This window comes from Leptosomus discolor, chromosome 9 (genome assembly GCF_034619465.1).
Source record: "Leptosomus discolor isolate bLepDis1 chromosome 9, bLepDis1.hap2, whole genome shotgun sequence".
NCBI lineage: Eukaryota > Metazoa > Chordata > Aves > Leptosomiformes > Leptosomidae > Leptosomus > Leptosomus discolor.
In genome coordinates this window covers 44,905,258-44,924,516 of record NC_141399.1, presented here as the reverse complement: position 1 = coordinate 44,924,516, position 19,259 = coordinate 44,905,258, and the positions used below count along the sequence as shown (strand labels likewise).

The 19,259-nt window shown below is 42.6% G+C and overlaps 1 protein-coding gene across 1 annotated transcript in view; it reads right to left on the bottom strand.

Moving 5' to 3' along the window:
* The window catches only part of COL4A5 (collagen type IV alpha 5 chain), an 89,537-nt gene that overhangs the window by 44,254 nt on the left and 26,024 nt on the right, over positions 1–19,259 (bottom strand). Inside the window, exons 3-8 of the mRNA XM_086470416.1 lie at positions 4,820–4,909; positions 3,487–3,531; positions 2,687–2,731; positions 2,518–2,580; positions 1,693–1,746; positions 951–977 (exon numbers count right to left, since the gene is read on the bottom strand). Coding sequence (XP_086326542.1) covers positions 951–977; positions 1,693–1,746; positions 2,518–2,580; positions 2,687–2,731; positions 3,487–3,531; positions 4,820–4,909 — 324 coding nt within the window. The remainder of the gene's footprint in view (positions 1–950; positions 978–1,692; positions 1,747–2,517; positions 2,581–2,686; positions 2,732–3,486; positions 3,532–4,819; positions 4,910–19,259) is intronic.

Sequence of the window (19,259 nt, the reverse complement as noted above, 5' to 3'; positions counted from 1 at the left end):
CCTAGAGCCCTATGAAAGCAATGGATAGGACACAAATAGAAAAAAGGCTCATTCAGCATTTTCCAATGTCCAAGCTCATGAGATGAACACTGAGTATGCTGCTATAATAGTCATGCTTTGTGTTCTATACTGAAGCACAGTTTCTTATCGATTTGAGGGAAGAATTTTGTTTTAAAAGTGAATGTTTTGATCAGCTTGCCTTTAAATATCGTTGAAACAATTGGGAAGAAAAGGAGCTGAAAAAAACCAATTCAGCTTAATAGTCACAATTTCCCAGCACCAGTGGTATGCTGTCCTTTCAGGAGTTTATTGGAATAATTCTGTGGGTCAAGTTTTCTTTCAAACAGATCTGAACCAAAACTGCTGTTTTGGTCCATGCTCAAGTAGGTCAAGGATACCATAAAAAACCACTTAAAAAACCATAAAAGGGGTCCTTAAGGTCAGAAAATCAGACTACGTGACTACATTAGGAGAAAAAGCCATCTATACAGTAGAATACAATCTATACAGTAGAAAGCACGTTTTCAAAAGGAACATAAGATGTTGCACTATTCTCTTCATCAGATATTTTAAGCTGTTACTGCTTTGACTCTAGCAGCATTCTTGAACATGCACAGGTAGACTACTGCTGCATTTGGCTGTCTGTAGGCAATCTGCTAAGCTGATGCCTCACAACACAGACACTGTGCCTCACACTCCCAAAGAAACCAGCTTCAAAAAACAGTCTGCTACTTCTGGAATTACTGACCCAAATTGAGTGAAGCTACTGCAGAATTTCCAGTTAGTTGCATTGGAGTGGCCTAGAAACACTAAGCTTTCTACAGAATGTCACTCCAGATTCCAGTGGATGCACATGGTCTTGCATGAAAGCAAAGCAGGTTACTTATGCCAGATTACACTGCACACCCATGCCTAGTCAGCACTTACCTTTGCAAGTACAGAACACTTACCTTCATACCTGGCAGACCAGGGGGTCCCTTTGTTTGAAAGAAACAAAAAAATAAAAAAGATCAATAGAAATAAATCATTGGTATGTTATTTGCAAACCACTACTTAGACCTACACCATGAGGCAAGCATTAAAGATGGAAGTCTGAAAAAAAAAGATACGATACAGGAGAAAATAAATTTTTATGGTCTTTAGAATCAAATGGAAAAATCAGAGAAGTACTTTCACAGTGAATGTTGAGCATTAAAGGGACTACACTTCCACTTCCTAGCAATTTGTTTTATTTATTGCCTCCTATTACCCATCCTGTGTACCAAATTTCTTTCTGTTTGTGCTTCTGGCAGTCACTTTGCTGTACATCTTTGTGTTTCATTATGAAAAGACCCTACACCGTCTCTTTTTTCTGCCCCATTAGTCACCAGTAAGACTCTTTAGATGTAGTGAATGACAGTATCAAGACTTACTTCCCTGACATATATGCATGTATTTCCATTTTTCTGCAGGTGGCAAAGCATCTCAGCATGCGAGAATTCAAAGGGCTTTTTATTAGCTTTACCACAGCATGCAGCAGAAAAGCTCACTTCTATTGGACACCTGAAATATTCTAATTAACCATTAAAAAAAATATTCTTACTTATTAAAAGAACAACTGCAAAAGAGGCTGATATTTATCTGATCTTTCACAGATCTAAGTAAAGTCTTTCAGTGGATTACATGTAGCTGATCCAGAAATCTTCTACTTACAGGAGGCCCTTGTAAACCAGGAAAACCTGGACTGCCTGGGAATCCACGCTCTCCCTTAGGGATGAAGAAAACGATTAGCCAAAAAACCAAACCAAAACATAACAAAACCAGAAAGACAAATTTTGACTGAAAAGTGCAGTGTCATTGTTAGCTTATGACTCCAGAGTAGCAAACTGTATTGCAACAAGCTATAGGATAAACAGCCAGGATAAACTGACTGAAACAGAACTTTCCACATTCAAATATTTTCACATACTTCCAGGCAAAGTACTATACTACAGAGACGGAAACCACATATAGTGCTGTAAAAGATCAGCTTCTCTTATGGAAGGATCAAAATGTGAAGCTAAGTAACATGTTAGAATGAAAGTGACTCTTTCCAAAAAGGATATCGAATTGGTATTTTCAAGGTAATATTATTAAAAATTAATAATTAAAGACTCCCACTGTTAGGTAATGAATTTTCCTTGGCAGCAAGAGACTACTACAAGGATGAGATGCAGTATATGATCTAATTATCAGACATTCTTCTCAGTTCTTAGCTATAAAATTACAGATTAGAACAAAGAATTCAACTACATTGGCTGCAGAGTATAAATGTTGTGTCTTGATGCTGGCAATTTCTGGCAAAACTTGTGCTTTAAGTACCAGACCATGACCCCTTCTCTCAGATGTGTAAGTCTGAATTATCTCAGAATTACCTCCACAACTCAGTAACAGCAAGTACTGTTGCACAGAATGAACTAAACCTACCGGCCACAGCCAGGAGAATGAGCTCTTTATCATATTATTGTTGCATTGTTAAGAATTTTAAAGGGATTACACCTTTGTTCCATTGCATCCTGGGATACCCTGAGGTCCTGGTGGCCCATCTTGTCCTGGTAATCCCTTTGAAGGGGAAAAGAAGAAAGAAGAATTAGCTTGTAGGATGCTCTTCTCAGTCTGAAAGATAAAAAGGAACAGATTTCTATCTATACAGCCCATTGCTACTTACAGGAAGTCCTGGTGTTCCTGGAAATCCTGGAAGCCCTGGCGGTCCCTAGAAGGAAATTAACCACATATGTTTTAAACAGAACTGTATGAATGGATGTGCAAAAGGATTTACCAAGATTTTACTAAATATAACCTATTTGTGCATATGTAAACAATGAAAAACAGAAACACCTGAATCACCTGTGAAAAAAAGAACGCCATGCTGGACATCCATCAAGGTTCTCACCCTTCTTTCACAGGGAAATATCCACAAAAACATAGAGAAGACAATGCAGAACTAAAGTAACAGTATGTAGCTATACAGAGAAAATAAACGAACACTCATGGTGTGGAAAATGGATGTGTCCCAATAAAGTCAGAGATGCATCAACTGTCACCAGCTGAGGGGTCTGACAAAAAGAAAAAGCAAAGGCACAAAACCTAAAGGATTTCCAGAGAAATCAACTTCTCCCATATCAACTCTACATATACAGTGTCTACATCAGAATAAACTGAAGCAGAGTTACTGGCACTTGTTTACGTCCTGTATAGCGAAACAGCTCAAATAAGTACTGGGGCTATTCTCCCTAATGAGTTTATGAAAGTAAGACAAGCAATATGTAAGACTGTATTACTTATGCAATCTTACATTACTTATAGAAAGTAATGCAATCTCTTCTAGCTGTTAGATTAAAATTACTCTTTGGATTTAAGTTACTTCCCCGCCCCATAAACCACCACTTCTGTGAGGACCCATTCAATGCCTGGCAGTCTTTATCCACAATTCCAATATATCACACCAAAAACTGCACTAATACTCACTCTGATTCCTTTGGGTCCAATGGGCCCTGGAAGTCCATCGTCACCCTAGAAAAAACAACAAACAAACCAAAAAAACCCAAACCACACTCAAGTTTGCAGTTTGTTTTTCTATCAAATTAAACCGTAAGTGTGATAAAATTTCTTCTACGTGTTTTTATTAAGTGGACTAGAAGTTGTATTAGTTGTCATTTTCTGAGTAAAAGGATTCAAATTTATTTTATTTTGGGCATTGGACTTTGAATTGAAAAGTATTTGTTACAGCTGATAAACCATGACTTAGAGGAAATGTTTTTTAAAAAAAATAATTTAAAAAACTCAAAGCTATTTAAGATTGTGTATAAGACACCCGTCATGCGCTTTCATCAAATATCTTACAGTGACCTCTTGTGGGCAAGACAAGGTATACAAGATCAAATGTGAATGATACCACACCATTATTATTTTGTATTATAATGCAGGACTTCGTATCAAAGTCTCAAGAAAAGGCATTTATGGAATAAAAACATAATCAAGGTTTCTAGTCGAAGATCCCTCTGTTGTTTCACTCTCGTTACATCCAATTAGTCTTTTGGTGTAGACTTCCATTGTTTGTTATCAGCTACCTATTGTTTTCTTTGCTTCTTTTTGATGTGCTTCTGTAGTTTATACTATGAGCCTTTTCAAAAGAAACGGCAGACGCTGGATAATCTTGTGTATATTAAACATAAATGCACTTAGAGGAAGGCTTTTGAACATTTTAATGTTGTATTACACCATCTGAACCTTATGATGTAATTCAGTAGAAAATAAAAATAAACTGAAACCCTCCAGGGAAAGAAAGGAGCATTCCTCAGTTGTCTGTGCACAGGCTCAATGAGGCCTTCATTTGCATTGCCCCACCAGAAACCAGCCCAGGAATGCCACCAGGGGCAAATGAGGGTTTACCTATGTGGTGGGACCCCTCCGGGTAGCTGACAGCCCAACACCACTCTTATCAGGAAATTAAACGATGGAGTGCATTGTTGCAAGGACTAGTAAAATTACATTACAGCACCTTGCCAAACCTGTTCTTCTGACCTTAATCTGCAGTACCTAGTGGAAGGACAGAAGTGCACACGTGGTGTTCCGCAAGCACATGTGCAGGTGAAAAGGAGGAAACTCACAGCAATCTTTTTCCTCTGGTTCACTATTCAAACCAACCAAACAAAAAAACCTATGTCATATCCCAGTATCTGAAGATTTTGACTGTTAAATTAATGATAATCAGGAGTTCTGGAATGCTTTGAGGATCAGCACTACAAGCAAGCTAATACTACCTCGCATTTCCACGCTATTCAAGTGAATTGGGACCTACCTTCGAGCCTCTTGGACCAGGTGGTCCTTCGGGTCCTGGAAATCCAGGCAAACCTGGCTGTCCTTCCAAGCCTGGGAATCCCCTTTCACCCTACAAAAAGAATAGGTGGTGGTGGAGGTGTAACATGACAAAAGCACACGTTATGATAGAAAAATGCAGAAAACACATTATCGTTCTGGTTTTCTGTAGGAAGTCATCATAGAGACACACACTAACACTGTGATTAAACATCTCACCTGCTTAGCTACAGAAATTCCTGAACATACACATACCTTGCCTTTAATTGCACCACTGAAACAGGTTTCATAGGATGTTTATCCAGTATTTAAGCCATCTATTTACCAAAGTAATTAAAAGTGCTGCTGTGCTCCTGTGCTGCTTAAACACATAGAATTCTCCCCACTCCCTATAAAAACACAGCTTTCTTAGTAACTAAGTCCCTCCCAAAAACTCACCTCGGCTGCAATACCTAGGGCGTAGAGTGTTGCTATACCATGACTGTTTATTATTTCACAGTTGCAAGATTGGCATTTTTAATATAAAAGCAATTAAGGTCCTAGCCATGCACTGTAGAAATACAGAACATAAATAGGGTTCCAGCCCAAAGTGCTTACAACCTAAATCAAGTGAGACAGACACAAGACAGCAAAGAAATAAGATTTCAATTCCTTTTATGTCACCTCCTGCTAAAATCGTAAGCTTTCAAGCAGCAACCATATTTGGCTAAATATTTATGCAATGATTAGCCACGACAGCCCACAAGTAGTGTGACAAATACCATATAACATCATAGGCCACCCTCTAACTTGTTAGTGTAAGCTAACAATGTCACTTACCTGCAGTTTCAGAATATGCATAGCTGCAAATTCATAAAACATTTACTTTTATTCCTTGTATGTCATAGATTCACAAAAATCAGTAAATATTAAGGTTTCAATTGGTACAGAAGTTCAGAAATACCGGAATTAATACACCTTTTTGTGCACGTACATGTATTATGTTACACATTTCAGCTGTGTAAACAGGTATTTCCTACAGCTCTGTTACATCAGCCAGTATGCATAACTGCTTACGAAACAGGCAGCTGTTCAGCATTACTCCTTATTGCTCTACAGATAGGTTTGGTTTGGCTGGTAGGTTTGGTTCCTACCTGCGAAAAACCCTTCTGTTTGTTTACCCCAATTATTTTTTTCATGACAACAGCAGGAACTGCCAAAGAAATGTTCCATCCTAACAAGCACCTTAATCACTAGGTTAGAGTTGTGTAGGCTTTTGCACGTTCTCTTTAAACCAGTTCATCCTGAATTTTTATTTTCTTGCACTGCTTCAGCAAGAATGGGAGTAGTAGCTCTCACATCTATTATCTGTCTATCCCACATTATTATGCTATGGCACTCTCTAGGAACTTGGAGATTTTTCATTTCCTTACTGTTTTGCTATAGATTTGTTCTATTTTTCTGCTCAACAGGAAAACCATCTGACTGAAGCTGACTTGTGACCCCCAGCTTTCAGTTTGACCCTTCCCAGCTGGCTCATAATTTGTCCAAAGACAAAGGTTGATCTGGCAGTGTCCAAGCAGGGTTCCTGGGACTACACACAGGGCTGCTGCTCCAGAAGGGTGAAGGCTGTTTTGATGGGTCTAGGACAACTCTGTGGGTCAGGAGATTCCACTGGTCCTCCCCGCTGCATGGCAAGCTTCGGAAAGCCCTTGAACATGGGCAGGGGGTCTGCGTGGTGCCGTGGGGAGCCCTGAGCCCCTGGCAGCGAGCAGTCTCTCACAGGAGGTGCAGGGGGGGGCCACCTGCAAGCTCATTCCTGCTGTGCCTTCAAGTATATATTACCTTACATGTTGCCCCCTCAACATTCACTGCTTCTAGGAAACTGTGTCTATATAAGGGAGTGAAGTGTAAGAAATAATGAGTCACACAATTTGTAACACGTGTAGCCAATTAATCACAACTTCACTGTGCTCAGCCATCAGAGGTGTCCACCTTGCTCTGTTTTTGATGACTCATTAATAAAGTAACATTTAAAGTAATAACGAGATAAAGGCAATTAAATCAAATGTGAAATAGAAAAATTTAAAATTCTGGCCAGCATAAGAACAGCCAGCTAACGCAGAGGCAGGATGCAAGGCGGGCAGGGAGAACAACAAGAGTAGTGTGTAATGTATACCCCACAGGCACGGCAGGAACAAGCTCGCAGGCAGTCACCTCTTTGCCTCTGTCCTGGGGCTGAGTTATCAAAAAAAATTACCCTTCTAGCTTGGCCTGGCAATGGATATACATTAGCTTTGCTGCTTTTCCACTGGAGATTATGAGATTCATTTCTCTCAGCAAGAGTGAGCAGGAAAAATGCTGAGATTTCCTAGTTACTAATAACACTTCTAGGTAATTCTGAGGCTTTAAGTCTCCAAGCTGATGCAGAAATGGAAAATTTTCTTAAAACTTTCACAGAAAAACAAACCCAACATACGACATTTTTGCCTATAGGAAACCTTTCCCCCCCCCAGTAAAATCTGGAGGGGAAAAAAACCATGTTAAGACAACCAGGTGGAAAAAGTGCTCTAACCTACTGTTTTTCATGAGGCCAGTAAGCCTTCTGCACCTCTTTTTGAACGAGGTGAAAGTGGTCATCTGGTTTGGAGGCTATTTCAGGCAGGGAATAATTGAGAGAAGTACAGATGGCTAGCACAGCGACAAATTTTGTTGACTCAGCCAGGCAGGTAAAAAAAAAAGAAATAGATAATTTTCTTGAGTTTTTCTTTTAATCTTTAAAAGTGAGAAATTTTTATATTTATTTGCCAATTAAAAAAAAAACAGTTTGTAGGAACTTCTGAATGACTTCTTTCTGGTGACCTAGTGCAGGGGCAGCAATACACAAAGCAGTCTCAAGACCAAACAAAAGCCTAAATAAGAACACAGGAAGAGAGTTGCCTGTTGCCTTTCATGAGATAAGCAGCAGTAGGAAGGCAAGACCACTCCTGATAGCCGCACCGAGCTAACAAAGGCATGGCTGTTCAAGCAGGACAATTCTCCCTCCTAGGGGAAGTGCAGAAAGATGTGAGGGGACAAGATCAGCCTGGCTCTGAGGCGGTGATGTTAGGAAGGTGTGCAGATGCTTGCTTACTGGGAAGATCCACGTGGAAAAGTCTCTTCCCAACAGATGGACTTCAGCTGAGGCCATGCTTGCTGTGTATCCAGATAAGTAAATAGCCTATGGAAATTCAGGATGGAAAGACTGGGAGAAATTTGTGGGATTCCCAGGAAGTAATGCCTCTTACTCAATTAGATGCACTGTAAATCAATTCAGCTGCAGAACAGAAGTCTTTAACAGCTCTGGGCAGCAGAGATGTGTGCTTGACCTCAGTGTAGATCTAGGACAGAGGGTCTGTCAGTGCCTCACCAACACCAGGAGAGGTAGGGTGGCCTGAAGATGCTCCTGTGACAAAAAGACAGCTGTCCTCTGCAAATCTAAGTGCTCCAGCCCTGGAGTGAATCAGTATCTCAAGTATGATTATATTAGGAAATCCAAGGAAATTAAATCTCCAAGTTCATCCAGGGATGAACTGTGAAGTCAGGAGCACATGACCAAATGTCACAGTCAAACATCAGCCAGTGTTGATTGTAGGTTGATGTCAACTGTGGGAATATCTAAACAATCTGCACAGAATAAGCTGCTCAAGGTTAGCCTTGAAATGGTAAGTCATCAAGACCAAGTTCAGTAGCATGAAATTCTGTAGGGGTTAGGGCAATACATGGATCTTGACAGCGCTGTGTAAGCAGTGCAGTAGCTGTGATGTGGAGGCACCACAGACCTGCAGCCAGAGACATCCAAGTGAGCAAGTGTCCCTTTCCCTTATCACCCTCACAGTCAACATCAGTACAACTTGCACAGCTTTGGTACGTGCTCTCCAGACAGACAGGAAGAGAGGAATTACAGCGCATCGATTTGTCCCTGCCTGGTTGGCTTTATGATTCACACCCGGTCATCAGGTTGGTCAACAAAGCAATGAGCCATTGACAAGCATATCATAGAGGAACTCAGCGTGATGTTTGCAGCCCTGGATGTGCCATATCCTCAGCGGGTGCTGGTGGCTTCGTTCAGCGGGTCCATGACAAAACTTCTTCCTGCTCTCCTCCCCCAGCACTGCTAGCTGGCTAGGCTGCTTCTCTCCCAGAAACCGAGGACCTTGATACTTTCTGAACAATCAGAAAAGAAGAAAAAAATGCCTACTTGTGCACACCTCAGGGTGTACACAGGTTTTTATCACACAGTCTCTGGTTGCTGGATATGCTTTCCTGATTATTTTCATTTCCAGGGCTCAGGAACTTGCCCAGAAAGGAACAGACTGAGACGTTCAGTCACTATAATGCTGCTTTTGAGCATATTAACTGCTCTCCCCTATTTGATGTCATCTGCAAACCTTGAGCAAGTATTCCATCCTCTCCAGGTCATTAAAGGCACTAAACAGGGCAGGTCCCAGTACAGACCTTTGAAGTACTCCACTTGCTGCTAGCCTCCAGGTAGAGTTCAGTTCCTCAAGCTCATGTCCAGGCATTCCTCCCCATAAGGGCAGAGGCCCTGTCTCCAGAACAGACACTAAGTCACCAAGAGTGTGACTCCACCCTTGAATGAAAGTCACTCTGCCTTTCCCACCACAATGTTTATTATAGAAGGGCTCAGTTGCACTCCTGACATTAGAGATGTTAGCAAGACAACACTAGGCATTTTTACTTCTTGACTGTGTGAGTCAGATGTAGCAAAGAGCACTCCAGTCCTCAGCCGTACGGGCAGAACAATTTCTCTGTGTTTACAAGGTCATTCAGGTGAACTCCAGGTACCTTCCTCAAGGTTCTGGCGTATTTTCAGGCTTGCAAGAGATGTACATTGCCATTCCAGAGACTAAATGTACATTCATCATGCATTTTTTTCATAAAAATCTATCTACGTTCCTTACTTGGTTGATCTGTCCTAGTTACTAAAGAGAGCTCAAGGGATTTGGCAAGGACTCTGAAGTCCTTGGTTCCTCCCCCAGCTCAGCAACAGTTGGGAGAGGAAAGCAGCGGATAGCATGAAATGCTTTGTCTGTTGCTACCTATACACCAAAAAAAAAAAAAAAATCCTTCCTGTGAGCACTAAGTTTAGATGGTCCATAAGAGGCCAATCCTCACCTCCTACAAGAGACGAGGCCCCTCCCATAGTGGGGTTGATAAACATAAGCCATATCCTATTTATTCTGCAAAGAGAGGACTTGAGGGGTCCTGAAATCAAAGCATTTTAGCATGTAGCTGAAAAACAACACTGTTTATAATATCTCAAAATAGGTTTCCTTGGGTAGCGGCTGCAAGCTGCTACTGCCACCCAGCTAATCATGCTAATGGGTAAGCCTCTAGACAAGGAGGGAGAGCTGTGATGTAGCTGGAAAGTTAAAGTCGGAGGTGTGGCTGGCTGCATTTTTTTTATGCCTCATTCTGGACAAAAACCTCTTTCACTCAACAAAACACTTTTCGTCTTTACAAAAGATGTGAAGCACTTCCAAGAAAAAACATACTCCATGCATAAGCCTACCTCACTTTTTTTTCAGGTTTTTTCTTCTGGTTTTATGCTCCCAGCAGAGGACTCATGTATGCAGTTCCAGCCACATGCAGTTGAAGCAACCACCTACTTGCTCCCAGTCATCATGGAGCAGCAGAAGCAGAGCTGCTTCCTTCAGGAAGGTCAGCCAAAGCAAAGCACACAGCCATCAGGGCCGGGGCCAGCCAGGACCTAGTCCTAGTCCCACATTACCCAAGCAAGGCAAGCAGGACAGACACAGAAATGGTGGCCAGGTCCAACCAAGAAGCCCAAATTGTAAGGCAACACCATGGTGATGAGGCAGGCCCAAGATCAAGCTGGGAAGTCCATCTGTGGGTTAGGTGCATCAAGCAGGTCCATAATGACAAGGCAAATCCATGGAGGTCAACCTGAAGATTGAGGTCCAGATCAAGTGGCTCTACAGCCAGGACAGGGACTGATGGCTGGGGCTGAGCTGGACATCAGCACAGCTCAAGGAAGAAACAAAAGTGTGGGGCCTTAAATAGCTCTCTTGGGCCTATGGGTGTGGGTGGAGGCCCCAGGTGGGGCTGCTCAGGGCCATTAAGGCTTGTTGGTGTCCTCAGGGCTGTTCTGTTTGACAGCAGTGCTTTCAGCGTGGCTTCACTGGTTGTTTCAGTTAGCACAGCTTGAACAAACTGGCCAAGGTGAACAACTAGAATCATCTCTCAACATCTCCTTATTTATGTGTGCCTGTCAGGAAAACCCAAACCCCACCTTCCAACTTGGCAAGTCCTTGACACAGCAGAAGCATGAGAAAAAATCCAAATTAGTTAATCAATCAGGAAGCCACGAGGTTGTGAACGGTCAAGCCTTCTGACACCTGCAGAGCTGCCTGCCTGGGGGAGAGTTACCTTCGAGGGTTCCTCCTGCAGCTCGTGTCATGGGGCTGCCACTTGGCCACAGGCTCCTCACTCACAAGAAAATATTGATTATTTAGCCGATTATTGCATTATGCCCCAGGAAGTAGTTGATCGCAACCAGGTGGGGTGAGAGGAGTGGGGGCGCTGTGGGATCGATGTGCCAGCGATTTTGTGCCTCTCCAGCCCCAGAGCCTCCCAGATGCAGTTTGCATCAGGGCCCATCTCAGCCATTAGGAGGTTAAAGAGGGTGAGTACCTTTGCTGTTATTATCAAGGATGGCTTCAGGACCACAACTCTCCACATACCCTAGAGAAATAGCGTGACCCAGCTGAGCAGAGAGGATCCGTGCCCAAACCTTGGTGACTGGGGCTGGTCTGCAGCCCAACTACAGACCAGGCAACGCCCATTTTGGGTGGTCCCAGCAGCTCCTGGCTCCTGTTAGAGGCTTTGTTCCCAAAGCAGCTGAATCAGGACAGCAGAGCATGTAGGCTGATGGTTACCCCAACCCTGCCTCCCAGGAAACCCCTGCTGGGGAGCATCTTCTGGCATGGATGGGGTCAGCCACATAGAGCTACCCACATGGGCAGCATCCAAAGGGACCCAGAGGTCACAGCCAGACACATGCCCCAGTTCATCTCAGCAAACATCTCCAGCAGAGCCTGTTATTTGACAGTTATTTGTGAGCAAAGCCCAGATCCTCAGTCCTGTTGACCTGAATGGGAATTTTGCCTAAGGCCTGACTGTTGGGGTTGCTTCACAGGCTAGGAAGCAGGTACAGATTGCTACAAGACATGAGATCATAGCGATACTTCATTACTGACTAATAGTTTATTAATAAAAGGTAGAGTTTACAGGCTGCTTCTGCAAATGTTGTTCATTCACACATGCTCAGAGATCCTCCCCTGAGACGGCAGAGGTGTTCACACACTGATCTTTGCCCCACATCTCCCCATCCTTTGGCTGCTGCTGTGGCACTTGGGCCAGTCTCCGGCCTGAGACGGAGCAGAGAGCAAAGGATGCCTGCATGATGCCCACCCTCCTGTCCTCTCCGGCCATAGCAGAGCAGAGGATGCTCCTCCACAGCAGTGTGGAAACTTGCAGTGCCTGTCCTCAGTCACTGCTGGGGAGCTGTTTGTCTCACACTTTTGCAAGCAGAAAATTCAAGATGGCAGCTTGACATGGAGCAGCAGGACAGAACCACATCCCTCTCTCTGTGCACCCTCTCTTCCACGAAGTCTGAAGAGCCATTGCAGCCATTCCTCCAGTCCTACTGCTCATGCCTGCAAGCACCCTAAGTAGGTGACTTCTACTGGCCCAAACGAGCCTTCAGGACCCCTGCACCTTTCACTGTAGCGCTTGCCCTGGGATGTCAAAGGCCTGACCTGGGTCTGGTCCAAGGAGATCTGGTCATCCATGGCTGGAGCTCTTTCAAAACACAATCAGTGCTTGATTTTCCAAGATGTTTGCCTCAAAGAGTCCCGAGGTCTTGCTGTTATCTGGCAATAATTGCAATAATTCAGGAGCTGGATTAAACTGACAGAAGAAAGGTGCCGTGAAAGCCTCTCTTCTTCATACACTATTTAGGGAGCTAGGACTGCTAAGCATCAGCCACTTGGGTTTTCTTCTCCTGGCTGCTGGTGGCTTTGTTCCTGGTGTGTGGTGAGTACACCCAAGCGCCAGCACACTGTCCTGGGTCAGCACAACCCCTATTTGCTGGGGGTGCCAGGACCCTTTGCAGCTCCTGTGAAGTCCCCATGGTAAAAGCTGGAGATGTTTGTGTCTTAGTGAGCACACTGGTTGCTCAGGGATCTAGATGTTGTCCTGAGGCTGGGTACAGCAGCATCTGGGTGATACACAACAGCTTTTATAAAGTGTCCTCACATAATCTTTTTTTTGTTCACCAGAAAGCAGGGTCTCTATGTTTTCTGCAAATGAAGCACCTCTAAGTATCCCAAGTTAGGTCCCTGAACATGCAGCTCTAGAAATCCCCAGTCCATGTGAAAATCACGGTCCTGTACTTTGCCTGACAGAGGTCCTGCCTAGCTGTCCTCAGTCAGGTAAAAGAAGTGAGCGAGCAATCTCCCATCTTCACAAAGACAGCAGCAGAGAACTGAAGACTGGGGACTGCAAGCAGACAGAAGCATCTAACTGCACCCTTGAGCACAACATGCAAAAGGCAATATTAAGGCTTTTCTCATCTCTTCTTCATTTTTCATAAGCAGCTGTATGCCGAGCATGACAGCAGGTATTCAGCACAACAGCAGTGTTAAGTCTCACTCTTAAATCCTAATTTTCTCACTGCCCTGCTCAGGTAGGTGCTCTGTAGTCCACTATGTGGGGCAGGAACTTAAAAGCTGCATTCAAAACACTTACAAGATGCTGAGATCTCACAAAAATTTTCAGAGAAAGCAACAGAGCTTCTCTTTCTGCCTTCTTTTCCAGTACTTGCTATACTGCTTCCTTGGAAACACAAAAGGAAAACATTTTGGATGAAAGATGGAAGCCTGTGTGCAAGCAAGACCTTCCAGAAGAAACAACTAAGCTGTACTTAGTGCTACCTATACAGTGACCCTCAGAAGGATTCCTTGGATAGGAATGGACAGCCCATTAACTGGTCTGCTAAAGTTGGATTCCTATTAATTAAAATGTAAACATAGCCCTCTTTCACTGTAGGTCATATATTGCTCTCTTATACAGGATAGGCACCTTTTCTTCCCTGTGGATACACTGAAATTGAAAAATCATAAATTGAAGCTAGCTTAAGTCTGACTGTCAGGGTTCAGACTGTCTTTTTGCTCACAAAGGGCCAGGCTGTACTTTCACATGGAGCTATACAGCTCGCATGCTACCTCATCTGAAAAGCAACACTGTGGAGGAGTGTTACTATCTCAGGCCAAGATATAAAAGGGTTAGTGTGTCCCTGAAGGAAAGAGAATGAAGAATTTGGGAGTGCCAGGCAAGAAAAACATTAGACAGAGCCAGACTTTGGAGCAAGCTCTGGCAAGAAATGTGTTTGCACACTAAGGAAACACACCTGCATACAAGAGGCATGTCAGATGTGTCAGGTGCTAGCTAGGCTACACGATGTCTACTAATCTCAACTTGGTCACGCTTCTTCACATTTTTGTCAGAGAAAGCACCATCTGCAAATGTTTACTAGAACAGACTTTCAGCAGAGTTGGCCTTGTGCGTCATCTAAGGCTGAAGAACTGTTCTCTAAAATGCAGCTACTGCGAGGTCTTCACTCTAAGCGGTCACAGAACTGGGAAGCCAAGGCCTTTAAAGTGAAGCCAAACAGTTAAGCAAGAGACATGCAGGAGGCAGCAGATGATGCTAGTAAACTGCTCTATTGAAACTATGACATGAGCATTTTCCAAGCCCACTTTCTAAGTGAGCAGCAACAATGAGAGCCTTGCATGAGGAAACTGTTGCCAGGGCAACTCCTGTGGAGTTTACCAGCAAATTACCCCCAAGAGTGAACAGATGATTTGAAGGACTATGCTTGGGGACAGCTGAGGGATTACACCAGACACTTCCCGAGGGAACTGTATCAAACTAATTACAGAGGAAATAGCTGCACTATAATCACTATTTTTGACCAAAAAATTGGTCGGAGAAAGAAATGTAGGCAGGTTGGGTAGGGGGAGAAACCAAGCAGCTCCAGCTCTCTGGAATACAGATGATGTTGGGGGGATTTTTTTTTTGTCTTCCACTTCAACAGCATACAAAAAGATTCCATAAGTGAGAACAGTTTTCAGATACTGCTTTTGCCTCCAGACTTTTCCTTTTGCACATCTTGCATATACCATAGTGTTTTCACAAAGATTCAGATGCTCCCAATTTGCCAGGAAAAACTGCCCGCCGCCTTGCAAGAACATACCAAACCTGAAAATATATCTAAAAAGTCTCCCCCAAAAAAGGACATTATATCATTTGGACTATAATGAGACTGAAGTCCCTGGGTAGTGTGCAATGTATTTTTCTTATAGATGCAAAACCTGACAGTCACTAGCCAGTTTCAATTGCACAGAAAGAACTGAGGAAGCCTGGATACTTTCTGGTTTAGACTAGGAGCTACTAAAGAGAAACATAAATATAAAACATAAAATAGGTTTAGGTCAAGTCATATCTCATCTTCCAGTCCTGAAAGTACAGGACTGTTTCCACAGCAGAATAAAGATGCATCAGCTATAAATCATCATTTCCTTGGGGAAAATGGACAAGGGATCAGATTCTGATTTCATTTAGCAATAAATCCAGAGTAGCTGGCAAAGCAATTGCCCTCAATCAGCTACACAGATGTGGCAAAACTGTCAGCTTGTAAGCTTGAACATGACTGTTGCTTAGGGGATAGAAAAAAAAAGTTGAGAAATACCATAAAATTATGCTTTAAGTTGCAGCACAATATAGCAAATTAAGCAGGGATACAGAAAAATTTGGCATAGTTTCATGTACTCTAATAATACATCACAAGTATTTAGGGATAGATGCAGTTTTAAAGCATGCACGAGTAATTTACATTTATAGACTTCCTTCCTGAAACCAAAACACTTATGAATAGACACTATGGGGAAAGAAATCAGGATATTTATTTACATAAACGTGGTATACTCATGGAAAAAAAAAAAACAACACTTTAAAAAATAAGAAGAAAAAAGTATTCAGGAAAGCAGTAGTTGGACAGCCCATTTCGATGCCTAAACACCTGCAAGAGCCTGGCTGTAGCATTTGGCAAGAGGCACGTACTTGCTTCCTGCCCTTGCTATGAAAACAGTGAACATCAGAAAGAGTGTAAAGACAGTTAACTATGGGTGGCTGCTTAAAACTAGATTCATACACAAATGTCTGTAGCAACATTAAAAGATGTACAGCATGGAAGAAGTGATGGAACAGACAGTCATATTATCCTCTCCCTTTCTAAACAGTTCTCCTTTTCAGGTGCTGTGAAAAAACCTTAAGCCACATGTTGCTATCACAGCTACACAAATAGTTGTGCTGCAACATAACTTGCATGAAGGAACTGATCAGGCTGAAAACTAACCCAGTTTACAAAGAAACTTGTTTTCAGTGAGATCAGTTCACTGACAGCTCTGAACACAGCCACACAAGCCCCAGAGGAGAAACAGGAACACCCAGCTAATGGAAGGTATGAAAGCCTATTTCAGCAGCAGCATGTACTACCACTTCAAAGCAAAACCACAGCAGTCTTGGAGTACATGCCCTCTTAGTGACTAAGATACACGCAGCTTGCTTGCTGTAGTCCCTAGCTCAGTCTGCATCAGCTGGAGCAGCTGAGATTCAGTACCACCCCCCTCCTCCTCCCAAGTCTCTAGAGCCGATCTTATCAGCATCTTTGGATCTTGTCAGCTGAGGTAAAACCAGCCTAATAATATGCAAGCCTTACTGGTTTGTCTTAGAAATTGCTTCATGTGCAGTGCCTATTGTGTTTGTTTATTTCTTTAGCTAGCTTTTACTCATGAACTAGCTTTTACTCATGAACTAGCTTTTACTCATGAACTAGCTTTTACTCATGAACTAGCTTTTACTCATGAACTAGCTTTTAAGCATTAAAGTAGGCTGATCTCAGAAGTGCTGAGCAATATTTATTTAAAACGCAATCATCATCCAGTTCCTTAAATGAAAAGCAATTATACACTTCTCTTCCAGTTGAAAAGTGAAAGCAGTTCCAATAAGCACCTGTATGTAGCAGCTTAATCATTTACTTCAGTTTTAACACTCTTACCAGACCCAGTTCACTACTGAGCAGCTTACTGTGAGTGATAGCACAGTGGCTCCCAGCTGCAATCAATTTTTACTGACTTCTCCAGTGAATTTCTCTCATTTCTTCATTATACCATTTTAGACATGTTTGAATTTTACGCTACCCATTTTATGTTTAAGTTTAGTAAGGTGGGCCAGAGCAGAGGACGAAAACTTTAGTGCACCAATTTTTGTCGACTATTGTACTATGGGCTTCCAAAAAAAAAAAAAAGCTTACTGTGCTTTGACTCCAACAGATAACATGCTACTGATGCTATAATGGCTCCTGGCAGGGGCAGAGTTAAACAAGAATCACTGACCGTGTGGAAACAGTTAAGTAAGAGCTGTGGCTCCCCAAGGCAAGACAAGAAAATAGTTTTCCTATTTGTTACAGTTCAATTTGTAGTACTTTACGTGATCTGTTAAAATTCAGATATCCTGAAGGGAATGCTAGGATGCTTAGGACGAAGGCTACATTTGAGTCTCCAAAAGAATGCATTAGGCTCTGCTACACTGAACAAAGCAGCACTTCTTAGCTGACTTAATGCAAGCGGACAGCAACTTGGATGCAGAAGCTGGTTTCAGGCCAGAAGTGAAACACAGTGGAACAGAAGCACAGGGCTCAGCTGAGTGCATTTGACAAGGCTTTTCCTGTCTTCCCAGTACAGAACCAGGTTCCGTACGCCTGACTTCCAGTTCCACAAGTACATTGTCACACTCTCAATGGGAGAATCAAAGACGGGAGATTATTTAAACAGCTCCTTGTCTAATGCTCTTCATACACCAATTAGGCAAGGAGCTACAGAGTTTGACTCCTGGTTCAGAGGTCACTGGAGAAAGAAGCAGAAACACCAAATGTCAAGTGTCAAATACAAAGCAAAAGCCTGAAACTTGTCATTGTAGCAGCAGTTTCTCAGCTGGAGTAAAGATATTATTTGCAAGAAGGCCAGGTTGAAGATAGCATCACATTTGGAAACTTACATCAAATGTGTAAGTGGTACACTGTGACGGATCAACCTAATCATCTCAAGACAGCCCTTGATGTCTTGTACTGCTACAAGACTCTAGAAAAAGTTTAAGGCTGTAAAAAAAGCAAACGAAAGAATTTATAAGAGAAAGCATTCTGGATGTCAGTGACAGAACTCTTATGGTTCCCTAGAGCTGAACTGCTGAGTCCATCAACGCATAGCGAGGGCTTTGTAACTATAGGGCAACCAACATAATGGGGCGTGTGCAAGTATGATCAAACCAGTTCCACTAGCAACACACCATACTTAAGAAACACGGGCTTTGCTCTTCACTGTTCCTTTACATAATGCACGTGATGGTCTGCCAGTTTCAGAAGGGCTGTTTAGGAAAAAAAAAAACAAACACAAAAAAGCCTCTGGCATGCCTCAGGATTATGCTATGTTTACCTTGATTTAGGTGGAAAATGAATCACAGTTCCTAGATTTCAAAGCGAATCTCCCAGCCTAAGGATGGAAACTTGCCTTATATCTATCACTTTAACAAGTGGGAGTCTCAGGCACACACCCCCTTCCCTAAGGGGACTCAGACATATCAAAAACCCCCAAACAACTCAGAAAGCAGCCTTACCATAGGTGAAACACTGTTTTCCTTTGTGTATTTTCCTTTCTCTTTTTTTAAAAAAATGTTACTAAAGGATTACACTTTGATCAATTTGCAGCCCCCTAAGAATTTTCCAGGAAGACACAGAACTGTTATATAAGTGTTTGGTCTGATGTTACGTTTTCCTGGAGACTTTTTCCTTCCCTGCTTCCTCTTCACAAAAGGTTACCAAGCTTCTCACACTTCTGCACAGGACTTGCTATAATTCACTCCAGAAAAGGCCAACTGAGGTTGGAAACTAAACGTGGAAGAGTTTCTCCTGTGCAGAACTGTTCTCCTTAACAATTAGCTAGGACAGTTCGGAGAAGTAGAAACAAAACTCACAATTCATAATGACACTTGAGAGCTCGATCTTGAACAAGGCTCATATGAACCAGTTGTTGGCTGTATTTGGACAAAAAGCTCCCTCTGACTCCAAACACACAGTCCCAAGATAGTCATTACCAGAGAAAGGTGACTATCTCAGTTTCATTAAATGACACTGAAGGACTGGAACGTATCAAGTGGGTCACAGTCCCTGCATGTCTAACAGTGGTATAAAGAAAAAGCTGAATCACTGGGAGAATATAATTACTTGAGTGTACCTAGAAAGC